Source organism: Marmota monax, unplaced genomic scaffold (assembly GCF_021218885.2).
Source record: "Marmota monax isolate L192 unplaced genomic scaffold, Marmota_monax_Labrador192_F-V1.1 WCK01_AAM20220418_F8-fsc00269, whole genome shotgun sequence".
Classification (NCBI taxonomy): Eukaryota; Metazoa; Chordata; class Mammalia; order Rodentia; family Sciuridae; genus Marmota; species Marmota monax.
Genome location: NW_026694072.1, coordinates 1,511,411 through 1,534,363, shown reverse-complemented (window position 1 = coordinate 1,534,363; position 22,953 = coordinate 1,511,411). Strand labels below are relative to the sequence as shown.

Below are 22,953 nucleotides of genomic sequence, written 5' to 3'. Positions count from 1 at the left end.
GCTGGGGTCGGGGCCCAGGCAACTGCAGCCCTGCCCATGGGGCGCCCCCCATCTCACTGGGGAAGCCGAGGCACCAACAGGTTGACCTATAGAGCAGCAGCGTGTCCACCCAGGAAGCACTTGCTCCTGCCGAGCACTGTCCCAAAGCACTTTGCAGTTCCTAACTCTTCAACAGCACATGATTCCCATGAGGCAGGGGTGCTAGGGACCACATTCTACAGATGGGCAATCTGGGGTGTAGACACACGGAGCATGATGGGTGCTGTACGGTGGAGATCTGAAGGCAGAAGGGGTGGGGGGCTCCACACGGGGGCCTGGGGATGGATTACAAAGGTAAGACCCTGAGTGAGGTTTTGAAGGATGAATAGGAGTTTCCTTGGTACTCCCAGTAGAGTATGGGGAAGAAACATCAGAGCCTGAACTAGGAAGCAGAGAGAGAGGGAAAGTCCAGGCTTGCTCCTTTTAAACTCACAGGAACTACTGAGGGTCCCCTGAGCACTACCTTAATCCCTTCCACGGGCACACCCCCAATGACCCAAGACCTCTCACCAGGCCTCCACCACCTCCCAATAGCACCACCCTGGAAAACCAGGCCTTTGACACATGGACCCTTGGGAGACACTCAAACCATAATCAAACCCAGAGCACCTTGGAAGGTACTGCCATCTGGGTTCGTCAGCTTGCCGTCACTGTGACAAAATACCTGAGACAATTAGCTTATAAAGAGAAAAGGTTTATTTGGGCTCCCAGTTTTGGAGTTTCCAGACCATGACTAATGGGCCTTGTTGCTTTGGGCCTGTGGGGAGCAACACACCATGTGGAGCACATGAAGAAGCAAAGCCACTCACCTCTTGGTCAGGAAAGGAGAGGAAGAGGAACGGGCTGGGCCTCACGGTTCTCTTCAGGGCATGTCCCCAGTGACCTAAGGACTTCTGGCTAGGCTCTACCCCTGCAAGGTTCTACCACCTCCGAGCAGCACCACCCTGGGGACCAAGCCTTCAACACTCTGGAGGACACTTGGGATCAAATTCATAGCACCGTCTCCACTGCCACGTTCTGTTCATTGGGAGTCTCCAAGTGGAGTCCCAGCTCCAGGGGAGGAGGACTAAGCTCCATCTTTAAAAGAACGGAGTGGCTCAGAATTTGCGGATACAGTTCCGAACCTCCACCCTCCTGACCCAGGACGCTCCCTGGCACGTTTCTTTCCAGAGCAGCTGGACCCTCTCCTGGGTGGGTCTCCCTGACCCACCGGGGCCTCCATCCTTCGGGCCTCTGAGGGGTGAGGCCCCTCTTGCTTTGGATTTGGCAACACTGCTGGGCCCTGTTCTTGGAAAAGGCTGCTTCTATCAGTGGGTACCATCATAAAAAAAGAGGACACAGGACACCTGAGAAGCAGGGCCTGAGACACAGGGAGCTGAGGCAGGCAGAGGAGGGGGGCTGGCGCGGCCCCAGGATTGTGCTGGGCGTCACATCCCAAGATGCTCAGCTCACCTGAGACGCTCTTGCCCCTCCTGCCCAGGTGAGCAGGTGGCTGTGGCAATGCCACATTCTACCCCAAGTTGCTGGGGCATGTAGGGGCCACCAGCCTGGCTGGGCATGTCTCTCCATCCAGGACCACCCCAGCCATACGTGAGCACACGGTCCCTGCAGGCTGCTCTTCGGGTGTCCAGTACTTTGCAGGCTGCTCCCGGAGACCACCATATCTCAGAGGCCAGCGTGGATGAAGGGGCTGAGCAGGGCCGGTCTTCCTCCCCTCCCCAGCCCCCCAGGCCTGGGACCCGAGCCAGCAGGGACCGTCATTTGTTCCTAGACTGTGGAGCCCCTGAGCATCCTTTTTAGGAAAGGATTTCATGCTTATGAAAAAAAATTAAAAATCGAAGCGTGCCTGGATTGTTATGTTTTAGGGGAAGGAATTTCTCCCTTGGCTGGGTCTGGAGCTAGTTTTGCCATCTTCCAAAGGAAAGGAGAGTCTCTGCTCCTCCCCTGGCCCCAGCTCCTCTAGAGACACAGCCACATCATTTCTGAGTGACATTTCCTGGAATAAAGAGGCGGGGCTCTGGGGAACTGAATGTCCCCGGTCCCCAGACAGGGAGGACCAGGGGAGGGCACCAGAGTCTGGGCGCATGTGTGATTGTACGCTGTGGTGGGGGCTCTGCAGGGGTGACGGTGGGCGTGGCGGAGAGGGCAGGTGGGTGGTCCCTGGGGTGCTCCAGTTCCCTTCCTGGGTTTCTCTGACCTCAGGGCCTCTTTTCTTTCTTCCTGGCTCTGGAACTCCCCAGCCTCCCTGACTCCTCTTAGGAGTCTCCTGGAGTCCCCCTCTCCAGGATCCCCAGGGGTCTCCTGATGGCCTTGGGATGCCTCTGTGTCCTGAAGGCCCTTGTCCACCGGGTCTCCGCGCTGGCGGGGTCTGTTGTTGCGGGGTCTGCAGTGGCGGGGTCTCCCCGTGGCAGCCTCCCCCACCTGACAGCGGCCTCCCCTAGGGGTTACCTGTACGCCGGGCTGGAGTTCGGGGCCGAGTGCTACTGCGGCCACAAGATCCAGGCGGCCAACGTGAGCGAGGCCGAGTGCGACATGGAGTGCAAGGGCGAGCGGGGCAGCGTGTGCGGTGGCGCCAACCGCCTCTCGGTCTACCGGCTGCAGCTGGCGCAGGAGTCGGCCCGCAGGTGTACGTGAGTCGGCCCCGCCCCGTCCAAGGCTCCTCCCCTGGCCACACCCGGGCCCCGCCCCATCTGCGGCTCCTCCCTTGGCCACACCCCTGGACCCACCCCATCTGAGGCTCCTCCCTTGGCCACACCCCTGGACCCACCCCATCTGAGGCTCCTCCCTTGGCCACACCCCTGGACCCACCCCATCTGCGGCTCCTCCCCTGGCCACACCCGGGCCCCGCCCCATCTGCGGCTCCTCCCTTGGCCACACCCCTGGACCCACCCCATCTGAGGCTCCTCCCTTGGCCACACCCCTGGGCCCAGCCCTGCCTGCAGAGCCTCTGCAGGTCCCATGCCCTCTGTCTGCCCCCCGCCTCCCATGGCTCCCCATCACCCAGAGGCTACTGCTGTGCCGCCCAGCCCGCCTCCCGCACCTTTGCAGAGCGAGCCAGTTCCTGCTTTCGGGACGTTGTCCCACGTGGCCCCCTTCCTGAGGGTCAGGGCTGTTTAATGAGAGTTAGTAAGGATCTGTCAAACATCTGCCAGGTCTCTGCTAAGCCTCGGGCAGGCCTGGTTTTACTTACCTTCCCTACAGGCTTTTCGGGTCACTGCCATTGTTAATTATCCCCATCGACAGCGAGGGAACAGAAAAAATTACAGTGAACTTGCCAAAGGTCACACAGTCTAGTGACAGATGACCTTCAGACCTATTAAAAGATCTACTGGGCTTGACGAGGAGTGGGAGGCTGGGATTACCCTCTCGGGCAGTTGAACCAGAGACAGGACAGAGCTCCACAGTGAAACCCTCTAGCCCTGTGGCCTGCGCTTCCCCAATTGGAACATGTCTGAGAGGCCCCAGAGACCTTGTTCAGCTTCTGTGTCAGCAAGCCAGGGACATTCTGCATTTCTAAGGAGTCCCGTGTGACGCCAGGCTGCTGGCCCATGGACCAACTTTGAATAATGAGGCTTGATCTCAGCAAATCTCTCCTAGAATGCAGACAGACAGTTACACCTCTGTTTGCATAAAAAGTCCTCCTCTATGTGAATTTCATATTTTATAAACTCATTGTTTGCTGGGGTGCGGTGGGGCATGCCTGTCATCCCAGTGGCTTGGGAGGCTGAGGCAGGAGGATCTCGAGTTCAAAGCCAGCCTCAGCAACTTAGTGAGACCCTGAGCAACTCAGACCCTGTCTCTAAATAAAGTACAAAATAGGGCTGGGGATGTGGCTCAGTGGCACCTTGGTGGCTCGGTAACACCTCCATGATGTCTCATTTTATACCTAGAGAAACTCAGCCTAAGTGGCTCAGCTGAACAGCCCTGTGGGGAGGGGCTCCAAAGAGAAGAGGCTTTGTATAGGGGCCTCAAAAAATGCATAAGGTCATGCCCAGTGGATAGGGAGAGGAGATCCAGACCAAGGAAGTGGTGTGTGCAGAAACCCCGAGGTCATTTCATTTCTGGAAATAATGGGCAGGTGTGATTTTCTTTTTTTTCCAAAGCCATGTCTCCTCATAGTGACTGATCATGGGCAGGAACCCAGTCTCCCAGTTTGGGTGCTCACTCAACACAGTACTGTGGACAACCTGACTCCTTGAATTGGATTCAGGATCCCATTTCCTCTTTGTTGGGGGTCACTCCTTAGCCCCAGCTGAACTCCTCCTGCTCCCAACCCCTGAGCCTTCCTTCTGCTTTGCTCCCCGACTCTAGGCAACATGAAACCACCGATGTTTTTTTTCTCTGACTTTCCATGCCCGGGATCTGTTTTATACATAAATAAATCAGAAAGAGATTGCCCTCCAAGTCACTGTCACACAACTCTAGCTTGTATCACATCAGAAGGAGAAGTGAGCCGGTGCTTCAGGAAACAGGTGGCGCAGGGGACAGCTCCTGTGTGTAGAGTCACTCCTCCGTATTAACGCTGTTTCCTAATGGTTTTCCCTGAAGATCCAAAGGCGGCTTCTTATGTCCCCAACACTTTGATGACTGGGTGTCTGCCTTGGGTAGGGAGCCCGGCAACATGTTTTTGAGGCCACAGGGTGCTTTAGTTAGCTAAAGCACCAAAGGCTGGCAGAGCAAATATCTGCAGGCACCTGCTGCTCTCCCTTCACACAGACTCCTGGACACTGGGGCTCTTTGCCTGGTTACAAAAGAACCAGGAAATGGACTTCCTTCTTGATTGGAGTCTTTTTTTTTTTTTTTAATACCAGGAATTGAACCCAAAGGTGACTTAACCACTGAGCCACATCCCCAGCCCTTTCTTTTGTATTTTAATTAGAGACAGGGTCTCACTGAGTTGCTTAGCGCCTCGCTAAGTTACCGAGGCCAGTTTTGAACTCGCGATCCTCCTGCCTCAGCCTCCTAAGCTGCTGGGATGACAGGGGTGCGCCACCCGTGCCAGGCTGGACTCCATTTTTCACAGTCGTCTGCTAACTGTGTCTGCAAGAGAGGCTCTTCTCCCGGAGAGGGACACCTGATGGATTCGTGAACATTATGATTTCATAGCATGTTGCAAGAATAGTCACTGGCCTCAAAGAGTCTTGCAGATTTGGGTCGCGATGGAAGAACGCTGCGCAGCAAGCTGTCCGGCCCGCGGGCGGCTGTCCATGGTGCTGACTGCCCTTCCGTGGGGCTGTAACCAGGAGCCCCGCAATCCGGCGTCTCCGGGCCTCAGCCTTCTTTCTTCTTACCCTTTCAGCTATCTCGATGGAGCCTTATGAAGCTGGCACCCTCGCTGGGAAAATACAGATCTCTGCTTCGTGCTCACGGCTTCCATGATGGACTTTGTGCAGGGTGGTTACTGTTGGCCACTTGTGGGTTTTGAAGGTCATGAGAATTGAGTGCAGACTTGTCCTTCATGCTCACAGCTCCTCCAATCAACACCTCTGCTGAGGGGGGCTCAGGCGACCCAGGAAATCTCATCTCCAGTCCTCAACCCCACCCCAACATTTGTCTACAACTCCTGAATTTCATAACTCATACGAGACTTCACGGGTTCCCTGTGTAGAAACAAGGGGAAAAGAGAAAATATTCCTCCTTCTGTATCACAGTGGGGGAGACTTGGGGGTTTTGTTTGTTTTGTTTTGGGGGTACCAGGGGTTGAACTCAGGGGCACTCGACCCCTGAGCCCCATCCCCAGCCCTATTTTGTATTTTATTTAGAAACAGGGTCTCCCTGAGTTGCTGAGGGCCTCACTTTTGCTGAGGCTGGCTTTGAACTCGAGATCCTCCTGCCTCAGCCTCCCTAGCCACAGGGATGACAGGTGTGGGCCACCATATCTGGCTTGAGACTTGATTTCTTTCTTTTCTCCTAACACAAATTCAGGAAGGCATTATTATGGCTTTGGGAGCAGGGCCTGCAGACCTTGTTTTTATGCAAGACTTGCTGTCCTGACTCTGGCCAAGCCACTGAGCTATGGTGAGCCTCAGTTGCTTCGTCTGTAAAATGGAGACATTTCCCCACCTTTCACAATGGCTCTGACGTCAAGTGGGATAAAGTCTAGAAAGCACCAAGTGCAAGGCCTGTTGCAGATGCTGCCCCTTCTTCCTCATGAAGACCCCCATTCTACTCTGAGAATCACCCAATTCTGGCTCTTCCAGTTTCCAACAGCCTGCGGGCGCCTCTGGGATGTCTAAAAATAGCCAGATCGCATCCTCCTCAGACCGTCAGCCTCTTTGTGTGATTCAGTCTCTTGCTGATGCTAGGTAGCGAGGTGGCCGGGAGCGGCTTCCAGCTCTCGGCTGTTCCTCGTCAACAGCATTTTAATGCACTCGAACTTGGCCTAATTACTCAGGGGGGGGGTGGCCTCTTTCAAACCCAGGAGGACTCCCCAAGCCTGCCTCTAAGCAGATGCCTGCTGACATTTCTCTCATTTTGGGGAAGCCCCAGAACAAAGAGATGAGAGGACTTCAGAGGGACTGGCCACTGGTTCTGGGCTGTTCTTCGTCTGCCCCTCGCCTCATGCTAGTAAAAAGCTTGGGCAGCTGAGGTCACACCCTGTCCCCGCTGGCCCGCCAGGGAGCTGGTAGTGTCAGAATGTGGGGCACAGGCTTCTGCAAGCCTCGCACTCCTGCTGTGGGCATGGGTCTTTGGAGCCCCAGCATGTTAGGGTTGGGCAGCCCCCTGTAGGCGGGAAGTGAGGATGTGGTGTCCAACGAGATTGGGGTCACATCCCGATTCTGCCCCCCACTGGCTGGGTGACCTGGTAGAGTGATCAGATCTTGCTAGGTCCCCGGGGCTCTGCCTGAACCACAGGATCATAGTATCGTCAACCTCAGAGGTTGTTGCAGAGATTAACTGAGATATAGTGGAGCACGATCAGCACCAAGGAACAGCTGTTAGGGTTTTCATTATTGTTCAGCTTCAGTGAGGGCTGGTCATTGGGAAGATGCCACTCAGAGCCACTGGTATTGCCCAGGGCTATGGAAGGTACAACCCCAGGAAGGACTAGTCCCTGAACTTTGTGAAGGATTTTCCTTATGAATTACAAATGCTCAGAGATCCAAGATGGGCTCAGTTGGGTTTCCCCAGATGCAAGGACGCGCGCGAGCCTTGGGCGACCCTGGGAGATGATGTCAGTGTGCACCTGTAGGGGACAGGGAAGGGGCCAGGAGAAGAAGGAAGGTCCTTCCCAATGCAGGCCACCTCTGAGGACAGCTGAAGCCTAATCCCCCTGCAGAGCCCTGGGAGGCAGGTGTCCCACCTGAGGGGACAGCCGGCTGCCATCTCTATTCCTCAGCTCCCACCCATGAGCTGAGGGTGAATTCTGGTAGGTCCAGCCTGTCCCTCACGGGCCCTAAGGCAGAGAGTCACGGTCACCGGCAGCCCATTCTGGAATGGAGCATGCATATGAACAGGGGCTATGACAGTGTCCCCTCTGTGGGATCCAGCCATCTTCACACACCATGGACAAGGCATGGGGAAGGGAACAGGAAGGAACACAGCACTTGCTGAGTCTCGGACAGTCGTAAGTGCCATTGCAGGGACTTCCACCCCATCTGGCCAGGGTACGTCCACCTGATGAGCCCCATTCACAGATGAGGAAAATGGAGACTCCTTGAGGTGAAGACACCTGCCCAAGGCACACAGCTGAGCGTGTGCGTGACCTAAGCAGATGCCCTTCCTGCTGGATCCAGAGCCCTCTGCAGAGAAGAAGGCATCTTCTCACTGCTGCAAGGTCCAAATGTCTTCACACCACAGGAGAATGTCAGAAAGGCCGAGGGATGCCCTGGCCACTTCACTCTCAGAGAAGAGAGCGTCTCACCCCTGGAGGAGACAGCCAGGTGGCCCATATTCCAGATGGAGGGAAGTGGGAGATCAAATGCCGGGGCCGCCGATCCTGTTCTCAACACCCAGATCATCAGGATGCTGTGGAGAGCCACCGGCAAAGACAAAGAGCTGCCCGGGATCCCTGGTTTCTGCCCCCACCTCCCAAGCAGACGGCGGGAAGATTCCCCATCCTGGATTCACTTCCCTAACTGTCCCCTGTCCCCCACCCCAGCACACACCTTGACCAAAGAGACACCCAGCAGTCACTTCTGATGGTCTCTAGCCCTTTAAGGCCTCTGAAAACCTCACCTGCTTTGGTACTCAGGACATTCAGGGGGCCCACCTCAAGGAGCTGGTACTCAGGGGCTCCTTAGCAGCTGCTTAAAGGTCAGAGGTGACCAATCTCTGCAGAACTGGGCAGCGAAGTCGGCCTGTCCCTTCTCTTCTTTACTAAGCTAGGAGCCCTCCCCTGCTCCCATTCTACAGGTGAGAACACCGAGGCTCTGGAAGGCAGGGAACTTGCCCCCGATCAAAGGCGAGGGGCGTGCAGTTGCCAGTAGGAGCTTCATGGAGGACAGCTTCTTGTTCTCCAGGTGACGATGAAGGGTTCGTGGCCTTCTGGTGTGGCATCAGCTGGAAGACCTTCCAGGGCCCTGCGTTGGGGCTGGGCCACTCAAGGCCATCGGAGATGCATGCTGACGTGGCCCTGTCAGACTGAGCCCAGGAAAGGGAAGTGGGGAGGGCAGAGCACTTGGCCATGGGACCCCAGATGAAGAGCATGGGACCCTGCTGATGCCCTGGTGCCTTCAGTTACCCAAAGTCATGTCTGCCAGAGTGACTCCCAGTGACAGTAAGGAGGACCCAAATCAGCAAGGGGACCCCAAAGACCACCCGAGATGCATGCTACACAGACACCAGTTGTCCCTGGCTGCAAGCTGAATCGGGCATAATTGTCCCCCAGCTCTTGGCTTCCTGGGGAGAGACCCTGCTGGGCTGATCCCCACCCCTGCTGTTCCTGTCTGTCGGGTGCCTTGTCCCTGCTCTGGGGAAGTAGACATCTTGTCCCAACCAGGCGCCAGCTGCTTGGGGGATTGTTGGGAAATGCCAAGCCCTGGTGGCACTGAACTGGCAGGATGCGGGAGGTCAGCTGAAGCTCAGCCTCACCCTGTGCTAGGAGGCCGGCAGCCCTCCTCAGCTAACTGTTGCCAGGCAACCCGGAGAGGACCTGGTCATGTGTCCACGTGCACAACCCCTGGTGGTGAGACTGGCCTCACGGTGGAGTGATGACAACCACCCAGTGTCCGCCAAGAGCAGGCGGCGCCGTTGGACACCCATTGCCAGGAGACCTGCCAGGCCCGTGGGCACAGCCACCCACAGCCCCAGATGACCAGGAGATCACGGGGCCCCAGTGTCTAGCACCCACATGCCCAGTGGGAGGCTCCGTGTCCCGCTGCCACACTCACACGGGGACACACGCTGGCGCTCAGATTCTGTGCACAGCCAGACGCACTAGCAGCCTCACGTCCGGACCCCGGATCGCCCCCTCGGAGCCGTCGGGCGGTCATCCAGCCCCCAGCTCCCTGCCGCCTGCGCAGAGGGACGCAGCCGCCCACGTGCCCACAAGCCCGTCGCCCTGCCCAGGCTGCGCTGTCCTGATCCGAGGGCCTCAGGCCCCTTGGGGAGCTGTGGGAGGGGACACAGGGAAGGACCCACCTTGGAGGATGAGCTGGGGACAAGACCCCTTTCTCACGGGCTGGGGAGAAGACGGGGGGCCCCGCAGCCCCCGCGGAGCCTGGCTTCGGAGTCCCCTGAGCACTGCGGGCTGCAAAGGCAGCATCTCACCGCCCTCTGTCCCCAGCTGGCCTTCCGCCCACTGAGCTTCCTGGGGCGATGAGGGTGGTCACCCCGCTGGGGACGTCCTTCCTCAGTGCCCCGCGTGGCATATTCTATGAGCATTAGAAACGGGGCTCCCCCTGGGCAGCCACGGGGCATTTGAGTCAGGATCCTTGGGTGGGGACCGTAGGACAGTCCAGCCTTCCAACTGCCAGTGCGGCCCGGGGACACTGAGGCAGTCAGAGGCATCTCCAGGCTTTCCTGGACAGCAGGTGTGACAGTCCTTGAAATGTCAGACCCCTCGTTGCCAGTTGTGTGGGGGAAACTGAAACCTGGAGGGAGCGGGGGGGGGGAGTCTGGAGCATCTTGGCCATCACTGCCACTGATGGCCGCTCCCTCACCAGGCTGGGGACAGAGTCGGGGAGCGTCTGCTAGAAGTGCATGCGCTGCCTGCAGCCTGCTCCAGAAATTAGCCATGGAACCAAAATCAGCTGTCCCTAGTGTGGTTTGGCACGGCAGTAAAGGACCTCTGGCTGCCAGGTGTCGGGTGGTAAAAATAATCACTCGGGTGTCTTTGGTGGCTAAAATTTGAAAGCATCGTTGGTACACACCCCCATCCTTCTGCTCAGGGAGGCATTGCGTATCCTATTTTCTGCACATAAATATAAATATATGTGTGTGTGCGCTCAAAAGTGTCAAGTTCTATACTGAGATACACCCGATCCCACAGAGACGGAGGCTTCTGGATTTTTGCAGTTGGCTTTGCTCTTTCCAAGGGCTGACAGTTGTATCTGAGATGAGCCTCAAGAAGGTTTTGCAAACAGTGGCTCCTTAATTTCTTCCAAGTCCTGTTTCTGTCATCTGTGAAATGAGTTTCCATGAACTTTGCCCAGTTTTCAAGAGAGTGGCAACAGCTGATGGTTCAAAAGTGCTCAGCGGCCAGGCGTGGTGGTGCACGCCTGTGATCCCAGGGCTCTGGAGGCTGAGGCAGGAGGATCGCATGTTTGAGGCCAGCCTCAGCAACTTAGTGAGACCCTGTCTCTAAATAAAAAGTAAAAGTGGGGTTAAGCTTATTGGTTAAGTGACCCCTTGGTATCAAAAAAAAAAAGTCCTCATCATAATGAACCACCCCTAGTAGGGACTTGATAATGGGCACCTGTTCTTGTGCTCTGATTTAGATGCACACGATGTCACAGTGTCCTTTGTTTTATGTGATGGCTGCTTCTGGGAAAGTCATTCAACTCAAGATCTGAGAAATAACTGAGGCTAATTTTAAAAGTGCATGATGCAAATTTGACAGGGGCCACTTCTTAGTTTTTATTTGTCTTTAGACCTCATAGAAAGAGTTAGAAAGGAGTCGAGCCCAGAGATAGAAAGAAAATTTCCCTCTGACCCTAAGGGATCTGAGTTCTCTGATGTAGAACCGACTGGCTGTGTGGACGTATGTGCCTATTAGATCTGTTTTTAAGGAGTTGGTTCACATAATTGTGGGTGTTAGCAAGCCTGAAGTTGGTGGCCCAGGACAGACGCCTGGAAACAGGCAGGAGTGAGGGCTTTGTTCCGTCTTGACATCGAATGTCTTCCTGTCCAGGAAACCTCAGCTATAAGACTTAAGGCCTTCATCTGATTAGACAATGCCCACCCATATCGTCAAGAGCAATTTCCTTTACTTAGAGTCAAATAATTGTAGGTGTTGATCACATCTACACAGTACCTTCATAGCAACATCTAGATGGTGGGACCAAACAGCTGGGCACCTGGGGCCCGCCAAATCAACCCAGAAAATTTACCCATCACACTTTCCAGAAACATCATGGTTATTATATGTCCCTCTGGAGATTTCTATTGATAGTTTTTTTTTCCTTACAAAATTGACATTTTGTGATAGGTGAAACTTTATATTCTTGGTTTTCATCCATTGTTGTATCCAAACACATCTTTACCTGGTTAAAATAAGCTTTAGCACCATTACTTTCGATGGCGGCATAGAATCCCACCGCTGGTGTGGCTACGTATTTTACTTGTCTAATCCCTCATTGTTGGACAGCTCTGTTGTTTCCAGTCTTTCACGTGTTAGTTCAACAGAATGAACGTCCTTACTGGTAAGGCTCTGCACGGCTGTAGGGATGACCTCGCGGTTCCCAGGTGCCATGGGTGCCCACCCAGAGCCCCTTAGTACAGTGACACGTCCAGGGGACAAGCCGAGGACATCGTCTCTGAATGTTTGCTAGGAGGTGACTTCTCCTGAGATACCAGTGGCCTCCACATTGGCTACTGTGTGGCTGGCACGTTGCCAGGTCAAATGGCCACACAGGGCGTCCCCCGACACAGCACCCCCTGCAGCCTGAAGGTGCTCAGTCCTCAGTAGGGGATTCCCAAGGTCCCTGAAGCCCAGGAGGAGGGGAGGGACAGGGCCCCTGGCAATCAGGAGGAAGGACAGGCCTTCCGCTTCCTCTGAGCCTCGAATGCTCCACCATCTCCTGATGGGATCAGGAAAGTCCTCCATGGATTGTCACTTCCCCAAAAGGGGCTTGGCCACCGTGAAGGAGGAAATGACACACAGCCACGTGCTGCTGAAGGGAAGAGGGTAAAGTGACCCAGGAGGAAATTCACCTCAGGGACCCAGATTGTTAGCAAAGATGCCAGCACCCAGAAGAACGTCCTTTCCATTACATGGCGCATTGACTGTGAACAGTCCTGTTCAAGAGCAAAAGCTGCAATTGCTCTTTCTGTCTCTGTTTTGACTTGCTGTGTGATCTTAGGCAAGACTCTTGCCCTCTCTGGGCTTCAACTTCCAAGAGCTTCCTCTAGAAGGTGGTTCTCCCATCTAGATCTGACTCCGTTAGGTCTGACTATGTTTTTCCCCTCCTGGTCTTCAGATGGGAGTGCAGTATTCCGAGGCTGCTTCCACCGGCCTGAGAACCTCTCCCTGGCCTTGCCCGTGACAGCCGCCATGCCCAACATGTCTGTGGACAAGTGCGTGGATCTCTGCACAGAGAAGGTGAGCACAGGGTCCTGCTTACCGCCCTCAGCGTTGGAGACCGCGGGGCAGAAGAGCTGCAGGAACCAGAGGCAGGGGCCCGGCTGGGATGGACGAGGTGGTGGGCTGTGGTCAGTGACGTAGGAGAGGGCGGTGGTCATTTCCTGGGGACCCAAAGGGGCGGAGCCACACAGGTGGGTCCCTCCCTCTGAGGGAGTGCTTAGGAGTGAGGTGACATTTGCACGGGGCTCAGTAGCCTGAATCGGGGGTTGCCAAACGAGGACGAGCACAACCCCACTGGGGACGGTGAGTCTCCGTGGCTGCAGGTGGGCCTGCAGAGGCAGAACTCTGGGCCCTGGACAGCCGTGGCCACAGGTCCCTTGTCAGCCTAAGCTTCTCGACGACAGCTGGCTGGGTCCCCTCCCTGCCCTGATCGGGGAGGAAGCTGCACCTCTCACATCCCAGGTCCCCCAGTTCCCAGCACAGAGAGGGACATGTGACCAGCACTTGAGGTGGCCGACGAGCCCCAGCCCTCCCCCAGATGAGCTCATTATGGAGAGTTCGGGGTGCAGTCCCCCCCAGGGCTCAGAGCTCACCCAGATCCTGGCTGCCCCCACCCTGGTCATCCTGCATGGTCTTGCTCTCCTGGTCCAGGAGCGTTTCTGGGGAAGCCCAGAGGACGCGGCTCTGAGTGTCCTCCTCAGGGCCCTCTCGGGCCACACAGTTCACTGCCCCCCTCTGGCCTACGGGTTGGAAGTTCTCATCCCCATTTCACTGATGAGAAAACTGAGGCCCTGGAGCAGGCGAAGGCCCCCCAAGCTCCTGGTGCGAGTGACCGGGGGCACGGGGTGCACCCCAGGGCCACTCCAGACCTGCAGGCTTGACTTCCAAGCTGCCCTGGCAGCTGCAGAGGGGCCTCCAGAGCCATTCAGAGGGAGCCGGGACACTGGTGGCCGCTGGGCAGAGGCAGCCTGGAAGAGACTCCATGATTGCCTCCTGCTCCCTCCCCGGGCAGGACCCCTCCCCCGTGGCCTCCCCTCCAGGTGGACCCAGCTTGTCCCTGAGCCCTGGGGGAGCCTACAGGGGGGGAGACCCGGCAGAGGTCCCCCAGGACTGGAAGGCCGTGCGGGCGGGGGGTGGGGTGTGGACAGGAAGTCCCCTCCCCCTTGCCTTCTCCCTGTCCTTTTCAGGGGCCAGAGGACAGCACCCGAGGGGGTGAGGCGGGCGGGAGGCAGAGCTGCTGGTGCCAAGTGTGGAGGGTCTGAGATTCAGGGTGACCAAGGGGACCTGCCTGCATGTCACCATCTCTGTCTCCGCTCTCCAGCCAGGGACCACAGTCCCCATGTGACATCTGTTAGAAAGAAGCCACACCTGGTGACGCAGTTTGCTGGGGGTGACTTGGGGTTTGAAACCGGATTATTCCTGGATCAGCCACGACCCAGGACAACTCGGGGCTGCGGTTCTGGTCCAGAAGCAAATTGGACAAGGACAGTCCCAGGTCCATCCTGCTGCCACCTACCCGCTGCAGTACAGTGATCAGAGGTGGCGCAGCCCACACAGGCTCTGAGCTCGAGAGTGTCAGGCTCCTTTCTGGCTTAGGAGCACCGACTCTGACAGCCGTCCCCAAAGCCATCCGCAAAGCAGGGTCTGCGTGTCACCGTCAGACCCAGGGGCACGGACTATGGCATGCAACGTGACAGACAGAGACATTTCTTTCTGGGTTCTTTCAAGTCCTCCAGGAGAAAGCTTCATCTCAGTGCTGACGGGTCTTTAATACGTCCCTCAACTAATCCCTCTTCTGCAGAAAAAAAACGCAGCTGACCCCAGGCCGGAGTCTTGGCAGGCGACAGCACCTGAGTGGCATTTAATTACAGTCCTTCCTCGGTATCCCCAGGGCATGGGCTCCAAGAGGCCCTGCAGAAACCCATGTCCTCAAGGCTGGGGTTCCTTAGGTGAAAAGGTGGAATATCTGCAGAATATCGCACGTCTCCCCCAAGCTTTCCCTCATTCCCAGCCGGGCACGGTGTGCACACCTGTAATCCTAGCAGCTAGGGAGGCTGAGGCAGGAGGATTGCAAGTTGAAGGCCAGCCTCAGCAACTTAATGAGGATCTAAGCAGGACCCTGTCTCAAGACAGAAAATAAAAAAGAGCTGGGGATGTGGCTCAGGGTTAAGCTCCCCTGGGTTCAGTCCTTAGCACCAAAAACACCCCCTCATTTCTGCATGATTCTCAATCCTGACACAAGGCCAAGGCTAGGTACTTAATTTTTAACTCCATCGTTCAGGGAATAAATAACAACAAAGAAGAAAAACCACGTGTGCCCGTTATCAACACAGGTGCAAATTCTCCCCACATATTTTTGATGCCCAGTTGGTTGGACCTGCAGATGGGACGAGGGGCGCGGAGGGCCGCCTGGCCTCGTCGTTTTGCAGGACTTGCTGCTTGGGTTTTCAGCTTGGACCCAGGGGGCCTCTCCCAGGGCTCCCTGCAGGAGGGACAGCTCCCTTTAGAATTTAAGTTTCAAAAATCGAGTTGATGAAAGGAATCGAGTCATAATCCGAGGCCCCCAGGCGGGGCGAGGTGGCGGCTTGACCCTGGAGCTTGCTCTCCCCCACTGTCCCCAGGAGTTCCCGCTGGCGGCGCTGGCCGGCACCGCGTGCCACTGCGGCTTCCCCACGACACGCTTCCCTCTGCACGAGCGGGAGGACGAGCGGCTGTGCGCGCAGAAGTGCAGCGCCGAGGAGCTGGAGAGCTGCGGCAGCCCCGGCTACTTCGTCGTCTACCAGACGCAGGTCCAAGGTGAGCCTCCCGCGAGACCCCAGGGTGGCCGGGCGCTCCCTCCAACAGAGCATAGGCAGGTGGCAGCCTGGGGGGCAGGGGGCAGGGGCAGGGGACACTGTCACGGGCGAGGCTGGTGAACTTGGGGGACCCGGGTTGGGCGATGGAGGCAGCCCAGGGGGAGGCCTAAGGACCCCACCGCAGTCCCTCGTGGCTAAGGATCTCTGGGGCCCTCCCCCGAGAGTGGAAGCAGCAGGACTGAGTAGAGGGAGCCCGGGCCCTGCCTCCATCACGGACCCACCGTGCGGCCCTGGACAGGGCCTTTCCTCCCCCGGCCTCAGCTTCTCCATCTGTAAAATGAAGCCACAGGTTGCCCACCTCCCGCGTCCTGCCGCACTAGACCCCTGGACGCTTTAGGTTCTTCCTCCTCCAGCGCCTTCTCTCTCCCTCTTACCATTCCCACCTCCAACGCTTTTGCTCCAATAGTGGGGCTCACACTGTCTGCCTGGGGCACCAGGTGTGGAGGTGAGGAGGGTGAAGATGCTGATGGCCATGAGAATGGTGGTGATGGTGATGGTGATGGTGGTGGTGATGGTGGTGGTGATGGTGATGGTGATGGTGGTGGTGATGGTGGTGGTGGTGGTGGTGGTGATGGTGATGGTGGTGGTGATGGTGGTGGCAGTGATGGTGATGGTGATGGTGATGGTAATGGTAATGGTGATGGTGATCGTGGTGATAGTGGTGGTGGTGGTGGTGATGATGGTGATGGTGATGGTGTTGGTGTTGTTGGTGGTGGTGATGGTGGTGGTGGTGGTGATGGTGATGGTGATGGTGGTGGTGGTGGTGGTGGTGGTGGTGATGGTGGTGGTGGTGATGGTGATGGTGGTGGTGGTGGTGGTGGTGATGGTGGTGGTGGTGGTAGTGATGGTGGTGGTGATGGTGATGGTGATGGTGTTGGTGATGGTGGTGGTGATAGTGGTGGTGGTGGTGGTGATGATGGTGATGGTGATGGTGTTGGTGTTGTTGTTGGTGGTGATGGTGGTGGTGGTGGTGATGGTGATGGTGATGGTGTTGGTGATGGTGTTGGTGATGGTGATGGTGTTGGTGTTGTTGGTGGTGGTGGTGGTGATGGTGGTGATGGTGATGGTGTTGGTGTTGTTGGTGGTGATGGTGGTGGTGGTGGTGATGGTGATGGTGATGGTGGTGGTGGTGGTGGTGGTGATGGTGATGGTGGTGGTGGTGATGATGGTGATGGTGGTGGTGGTGGTGGTGGTGATGGTGGTGGTGGTGGTGGTGATGGTGGTGGTGATGGTGATGGTGATGGTGTTGGTGATGGTGATGGTGTTGTTGTTGTTGGTGGTGGTGGTGATGGTGATGGTGATGGTGTTGGTGGTGGTGATGGTGATGGTGGTGGTGATGGTGGTGATGATGGTGGTGATGGTGGTGGTGATGGTGGAGGTGGTGGTGGTGATGGTGGTGATGATGGTGGTGTTGGTGGTGGTGATGGTGGTGGTGATGGTGGTGAGCAGCAGCACTGGGGAGACCTTGAGTTCTACTCTGTGCCAAATTCGACACAGATGCCTTCACGTGCACTTTTTCCTGGATCTTCTCAGCTGTTCTCAGTGGTGGGGACAGTCTTGTGCCCTCTTTCAGGGAGGGAAACTGAGGCCCGGGTTGAGGGATTTGCCTGAAGTCACACTATTTATGACCCTGTCTCCTGGGGCGTCACAAACAGCACGTGGCTCCCAGGGGCATCCCTTGCTGGAGCCCAGAGGAAGCCCCTGAGTTTCGCCTGCCCATCCGCCATGCCCTGGCCTCAGGGGGAGCCTTATCTCACTCAGTGACAGACGACACCAGCGCACCAATGACCAGGGCAGTTTTACAGATGAGAGACTGAGACCCAGATGGGTTGGGAACTGGCCACAATGATGCATCCAGGGAATCAATTTGCTTTCAGGCCTCCAGAGCTCTTGCTAGAAACTTCTACCCAGGGTGTGAAGAACACTCCCCACCCCCTCTGAAACGTGGAGAGTCGATACAACACCTCCTCCTGCTCCTCTCCCAGTAACCAGGTTGCCATGCGTGGATGGGCAGGTTGGGTACTGCACAAGTGTGGCCTATGATAAAAACAGTGCCCACGAGCCAGCCTGGTGGCCTGTGTGCGCACGTCCCAGATGGCAGCACATCAGCCCAGCGCAGGGACAGTTCCTTTTTCTGATTTGCACAGAAGTACTCTAGGGGCTGCCTCTTGTTTGGCCGAGGGCCCCAGCAGTGGCCAACTGGCTGATCCGTGGTGGCTGAAGTCCTGGGGAAGCTGTGAGCCAGCGCGGCCCTGGGCTGTGTACATTCCACCCAAAAAGGAGGAGCGTGTTTGTGGCGGGGGTGTTGCTTGGTCTGGGAGCTGCATCTCTGCGGTCAGAGGAGAGGATCCTGCACAGCTTAATTGTGCTGTGACCATGAGCCACTTTGATGTGGCCCACATAGATGCTGGAGTCTTTTCAACAACAGAGACAGAGTCTCTAATTGATGAGCTTGCTCATTCCCAGTGTCCTGCCCCCAGGCCATCGCTGCTTCTCAGTTGTTCCCTGTCAGCCTGGCAGTTCCCTCGCGCTGGGAAGGTCTGAGCCTCAGTGGCTCATCAGGCTGCCAAGAGCCTGCCACACATCATGCACCTGCGAATGCTCAGCTCTGATGCTCCTGAGGAGAACTAGATCATTATTGAACACTGATTGTGTGGCCAGCACCGTAGGAACCCTCTACCTGCCTTCACTTACCTGACCTTCCCAACAGCCGAATGACTTAAGGGCTGTGATGACCCTTTTACAAATGAGATAATAACACAGAGAGGTTGAGAGGCTTGGTCAGAGTCACACAGCTAAGACAGAGCAGAGTTGGGATTCAAACCCAGGCGATCAGGGTCCCAAGACTGCAGTGTTTGACCACAGCTTTGCAGCAGACATTGAGAATCTTTTACATTCGTCATCCTATTTAATCCCATGAGGTTTATGAGCTGTTTTATGAGTGCAGAAGCTAAGGCTTGGAGAGACCAAGAGCCAAGTTCAGTGTCATGAAGGTCCAGGATGGAAACCCAGGGCGTTCTGCTTCTCGGGCTGAATAACACTGTTCCCCGCAAACTCTGCCTGACTTCAGAGGCTGAGCAACCCAATCTGCTTCCTCTTTAGCGTGGAGAGTGAGTCTTGTCCTCGGGGTTGTTCCTGATCTCCCAGGAAGGGCTGAATGGAGCATTCTGTTTTCAGAAGAAAGGAAGGAGCCAGTTCCCGGCCCCCCAACGCCCAGCCCATCATTATATAAAATAAGTCAGACCTCGGGAACGAGAACAAGGATCCCGAGGGAGCAGCCTGTGCTCGGGGACGGCCCGCCGGTCGGCCTTGTGCCGGGCTGACTTCATTGTCAAGCCCTCCCCTGCCCCTTCCCGGGTCCCCCTCATTTCCCACGCATGGAGTCGGTTGCAAGCCTTGCGCTGGGCTGTTTCCTTGGGATTTTTGAAGCGGCGCATCCTGTGAGAGCCGCTCTCAGGTCAGCACTTGGCTTCCATGTGGAGGTGGCCCCTACCCCGCAGCCACAGCTCAGAGCCACCATGGCTGGCCCCGAGGGCGTGGTCCGTGGGCCAGTGCGGCGCTGCTCCATGGGTCCATTTTACAGCTGCAGAAACTGAGGCTCCGTGGAACCATTTCTTCAAGACGGTCCAAGAAACAAGTGGCAGAATTGGGGTTGAAATCGAAGACTTCAGACCCGTCCACCCTGCCAAAGGCTGTCGCGATAAATCAGCAAGGCTCACAGTAGGGCTTCAACAAGCTGCAGCTAATGCAGGACAGCGGGGACCCAGGGGAAATCTTGGGGTGAATTACCAGAGAGAAGAGGGATCTGCAGCTGCAGGGGAGTCCAGGGACCTGCGCTCGGGCTGGAGGTGGCGCTGCGCGGTCTCTGGGGACCTTAGCAGGGCCGTGGGAGGAGGGCTGAGAGCAGGTAGGACATGGACCGGTGGTCCTGGGCTGCAGGGCGGCTTCCCTTCCAGACGCGGGGACCAGAAGAAGCCACTGGGCCGCAGAGGCTCCTCAGGGCTGCGGTGGGAGGTCCCGGGCCGTTTTCCATGAGCTCTGCGGGGAGTGGCCCCCAAGGGCCTCGGGAGGCCAGAGGGTGGAGGACATCGGAAGGGCACTCGGCCAACCCAACCTACAGATGGGAGGACTGAGGGCTGCGAAGACAGAGCAACCCCGTTGGAGCCCTTTAGAGCAGGGACAGATTCCCTGCATCATGTCATTTAACCCGCACGGAAACCCTGCAGGGTGGACACGGTCCTCATCCGCGGGCCCGTCCCTCTTCTCAGTCCCCTCCGCTGCCGCCCACCAGTCCACCCGTCCACAAGCCCCTTCATCCGCCCACGGGAGCATCTGCCAAGGTCGTGGGGAGCCACAGGTCATCTACGGGGAGGGTTTCTGACAGTCCCCTCAGGTTGTAAGGGAGGTGACCAGGTCCTGTGGCCTAGTAGTTTCGTCCTGTGCCTTCTCCGTTGGCGACAGGCCCTGATGCACAAAGGCGCATTATGCGTGACAGTTGCCCACTGTGTTCAGGACAGTCACCTGCCGCCACCGGGGCCTGCAGCCCGGGACACCAGGCTGCGCCCCAGAGCGCAGGCGCGGGGCGGGCTCGGTTGGTCTAAGTCCGCGCGGATGTTCGCACCAGGATAAAATCACCCACGATGGGGCGTCGCTCTTGTTGAGCCACTGTGACTGTGTTCCGGGAAGGCAGGAGACAGACCTGAAGCTGCAGTGACGACAGCTTCTGGAGTCAGTGGGGGGGACCGAAGTCCCAGGTCCTGTGACAGCCAAGGACCAAGCAGGCAGGAGGCAGCGGAGAGGGACCGGCAGAGCCTGCCTTGGCGGCGGGCGGGAGGGGCGCCTGGGTGGGGCTAGGCCTGCCACTCAGGTCCTGGAGGTCAAGGTGACAACTTTGGGCTGGGTCCCGTGTAGATGGGGCCGCTGGGGGAAAGGCTGGGGGAGAAGGCGAAGGGCTCGCTCTGCTGGGGGAAACGGAGGGCGCAGAGGCTCCACCCACCCAGCGGCTTTCCTGGATCCCTACTATGTGCTGAGCACCTGCTAGTCCCTTTTCTTGCACTATCTCATTTAATCCTTGCCTGGATCCTGGGGAAGTGCCGTGGCCCCATTTTACAGATGGAGAAACCGAGGCCCATGAAAGTCTGAGCTGAGAAGTGGGAGGTGGGGTGGGGTGGGGGGCTGAGACTCACACCCTGGTCCCCCTGGGACAGGCCCGACCTGCCCAGCCGCTGACCCTTGTCTGTGCCCAACTCTTTTCAGACAATCGCTGCATGGACAGAAGGTTCCTCCCGGCCAGGTCCAAGCAGCTGATCGCTCTGGCCAGCTTCCCAGGGGCCGGCAACACGTGGGCCCGTCACCTCATCGAGCTGGCCACCGGCTTCTACACTGGCAGCTACTACTTTGACGGGTCCCTGTACAATAAAGGTGAGGAGACCGACTGGGGAGGCTCTCTGGGCTCCGGAAGGTCCCCACGAGGAGCATCGGCAGTGCCCCTCTCGGAGCGCCAACCGTGTGCCAGGCTCCTCGTGGAGGTTCAGAGCACCGCAGATGCTCTCCTGGCCCCTGTGCCTGGTTGTGTGGTCTGGTCTAACCCTGCACAGCAAACCTGGGTTGGGAGAGAGGAAATAACATGCCCAAAGTCACACAGTCCACCAGGGGTTACGCCCTATCCTTTCCTGATTCCAAAGCCCACGTCCTTGTTACTCTATCACAAGGGCAAAAAATCCCTAGGTGTCTTACTGGGGAAGTGAGTTTCTTTTGGCTGTGTGACCTTGGGCAAGTAACTGTACCTCTCTGATCCTGCATGACCATATACAAATAAGAGGTAACAATACTTACCTCATGAGGTTGTCAAAGGCAATAAGTTGGTACTTGCAACATGCTCAGCAATAGTAAACAGACTATGAGTATTATGGTCTGGATGCCAAGCACAGCTTGGGGCTGATGAGGAAACATCCCTGAGCCCTAGCTGGGGAGATCTCCGGGTGCATGTCTTTCCCAGGGAGAGAAGCAGAGGGGAGGCAGAGACTGGGGAGGTTGGAGTCGCAGGGCAGGAGGCCGGGGCCTGCCCTGGAACCACAGCTCGGTCATATTCATTGGCCTCTGGTGGACTTCAGCTGTCATTGGCTGAGTGCCTGTTATGTGCCAGGCTCCGTGATGAAGGCTCACATCAGGATTTGAACTCGGGCCCTGTGCTCCTACACCCAGGCTCTCCTGTCTTTTGGGAGATTTCTGGGAGGAGCCCAGGCAAATTCTGGAGCAGTGGCCAGAGGGGAAAGGCTCAGAGGAACCCACGGCTCAGCCACAACCTAACCCTCCCTCAGGATCGTTGAGGCCAAGGATCCACAGTGGCTTGATCTCCTGCGCCCTTTCCAACGGCCCCTGCTTCAGGGTGGTGTGACAAGGAGGATTCTGTTCTCCCTCAGAAACACAGTGACCGCCTCGTGGATCTGCCCGTGGAAAGCTCGACTTTCCGGGTGCACCGTGGTCTGTGTGCCCAGGGCTCGTGATCCCACAGCCTCCTGACCTCAGGGAGAGGGAACTGAATCCCTAGGCAGAGTCAGAGCCTCCAACTTTCCTTCTGAAAGTTCCACCGGAGGCTTCTCAGCAGTGAGATTTGGGGCAAGAGTCTCGACCTCTCAGAGTCTTAACTTTCTCATCTGGAAGATGGGGCGGTCAGTACTGGACCCAGATTTTCCAAAAGTGAGCCCACAGGCCTGTGAGATAAGAGGTGTGAGGCTTGGTATGGAACCTACATTGTCTTCCAAATGACCAGTGACAGGTGATCTCTGATGACCTGGGAATCACCAGGGGCCTTTCAAGTCCAAGGTCAGGCTGACCCCAGTCTGCTCATCAGGATCTTGGGAGCGTCCAGGGCTTGGTATGTTTAGACTGACCCCAGTCTCCCTACTTTTATATTCTAGAATCGCAGGAAGAGCAACTCATGGGGCAAGGTGTCTACTAAAATTGTAACTTAAAAAATAAAAAAGACTTAAAAGGAAATATAAACCCTCCCTGTCAACGCGTCCACCTGGAGCCGGGTCTTTTTGTTGTTTGGTACCAGGGAATGAACCCAGGGGCACTGGACCCCTGAGCCCCATCCCCAGCCCTATTTCGTATTTTATTTACAGACAGGGTCTCCCTGAGTGGCTTAGGGCCTCACTGTTGCTGAGGCTGGCCTTGAACTTGCGATCCTCCTGCCTCAGCCTCCCCAGTCGTTGGGACAACAGGCCTTTTTATCAGATGTCTCAGTCCCCCTGAGAAAGGCCGATGGTGGCTGGTCACAGTCAGCTGAGGTTTTGAATGACCCGCCCATTCACTGGGGGCTTCCCGGGGAGCTCATGTTGGCAGTTGGGTGCAGGCAGCGAAGACCCTGCC

General features: G+C 56.9%; 1 protein-coding gene across 2 annotated transcripts in view; it reads left to right on the top strand.

Annotated features, from left to right (window-relative positions):
• Positions 1-22,953, top strand: part of Wscd2 (WSC domain containing 2) — an 80,770-nt gene that overhangs the window by 49,158 nt on the left and 8,659 nt on the right. For both annotated transcript variants that reach the window (XM_058585557.1, XM_046464319.2), the window contains exons 4-7: positions 2,481-2,665; positions 12,621-12,742; positions 15,346-15,520; positions 20,836-21,000. In XM_058585557.1, coding sequence (XP_058441540.1) covers positions 2,481-2,665; positions 12,621-12,742; positions 15,346-15,520; positions 20,836-21,000 — 647 coding nt within the window. The remainder of the gene's footprint in view (positions 1-2,480; positions 2,666-12,620; positions 12,743-15,345; positions 15,521-20,835; positions 21,001-22,953) is intronic.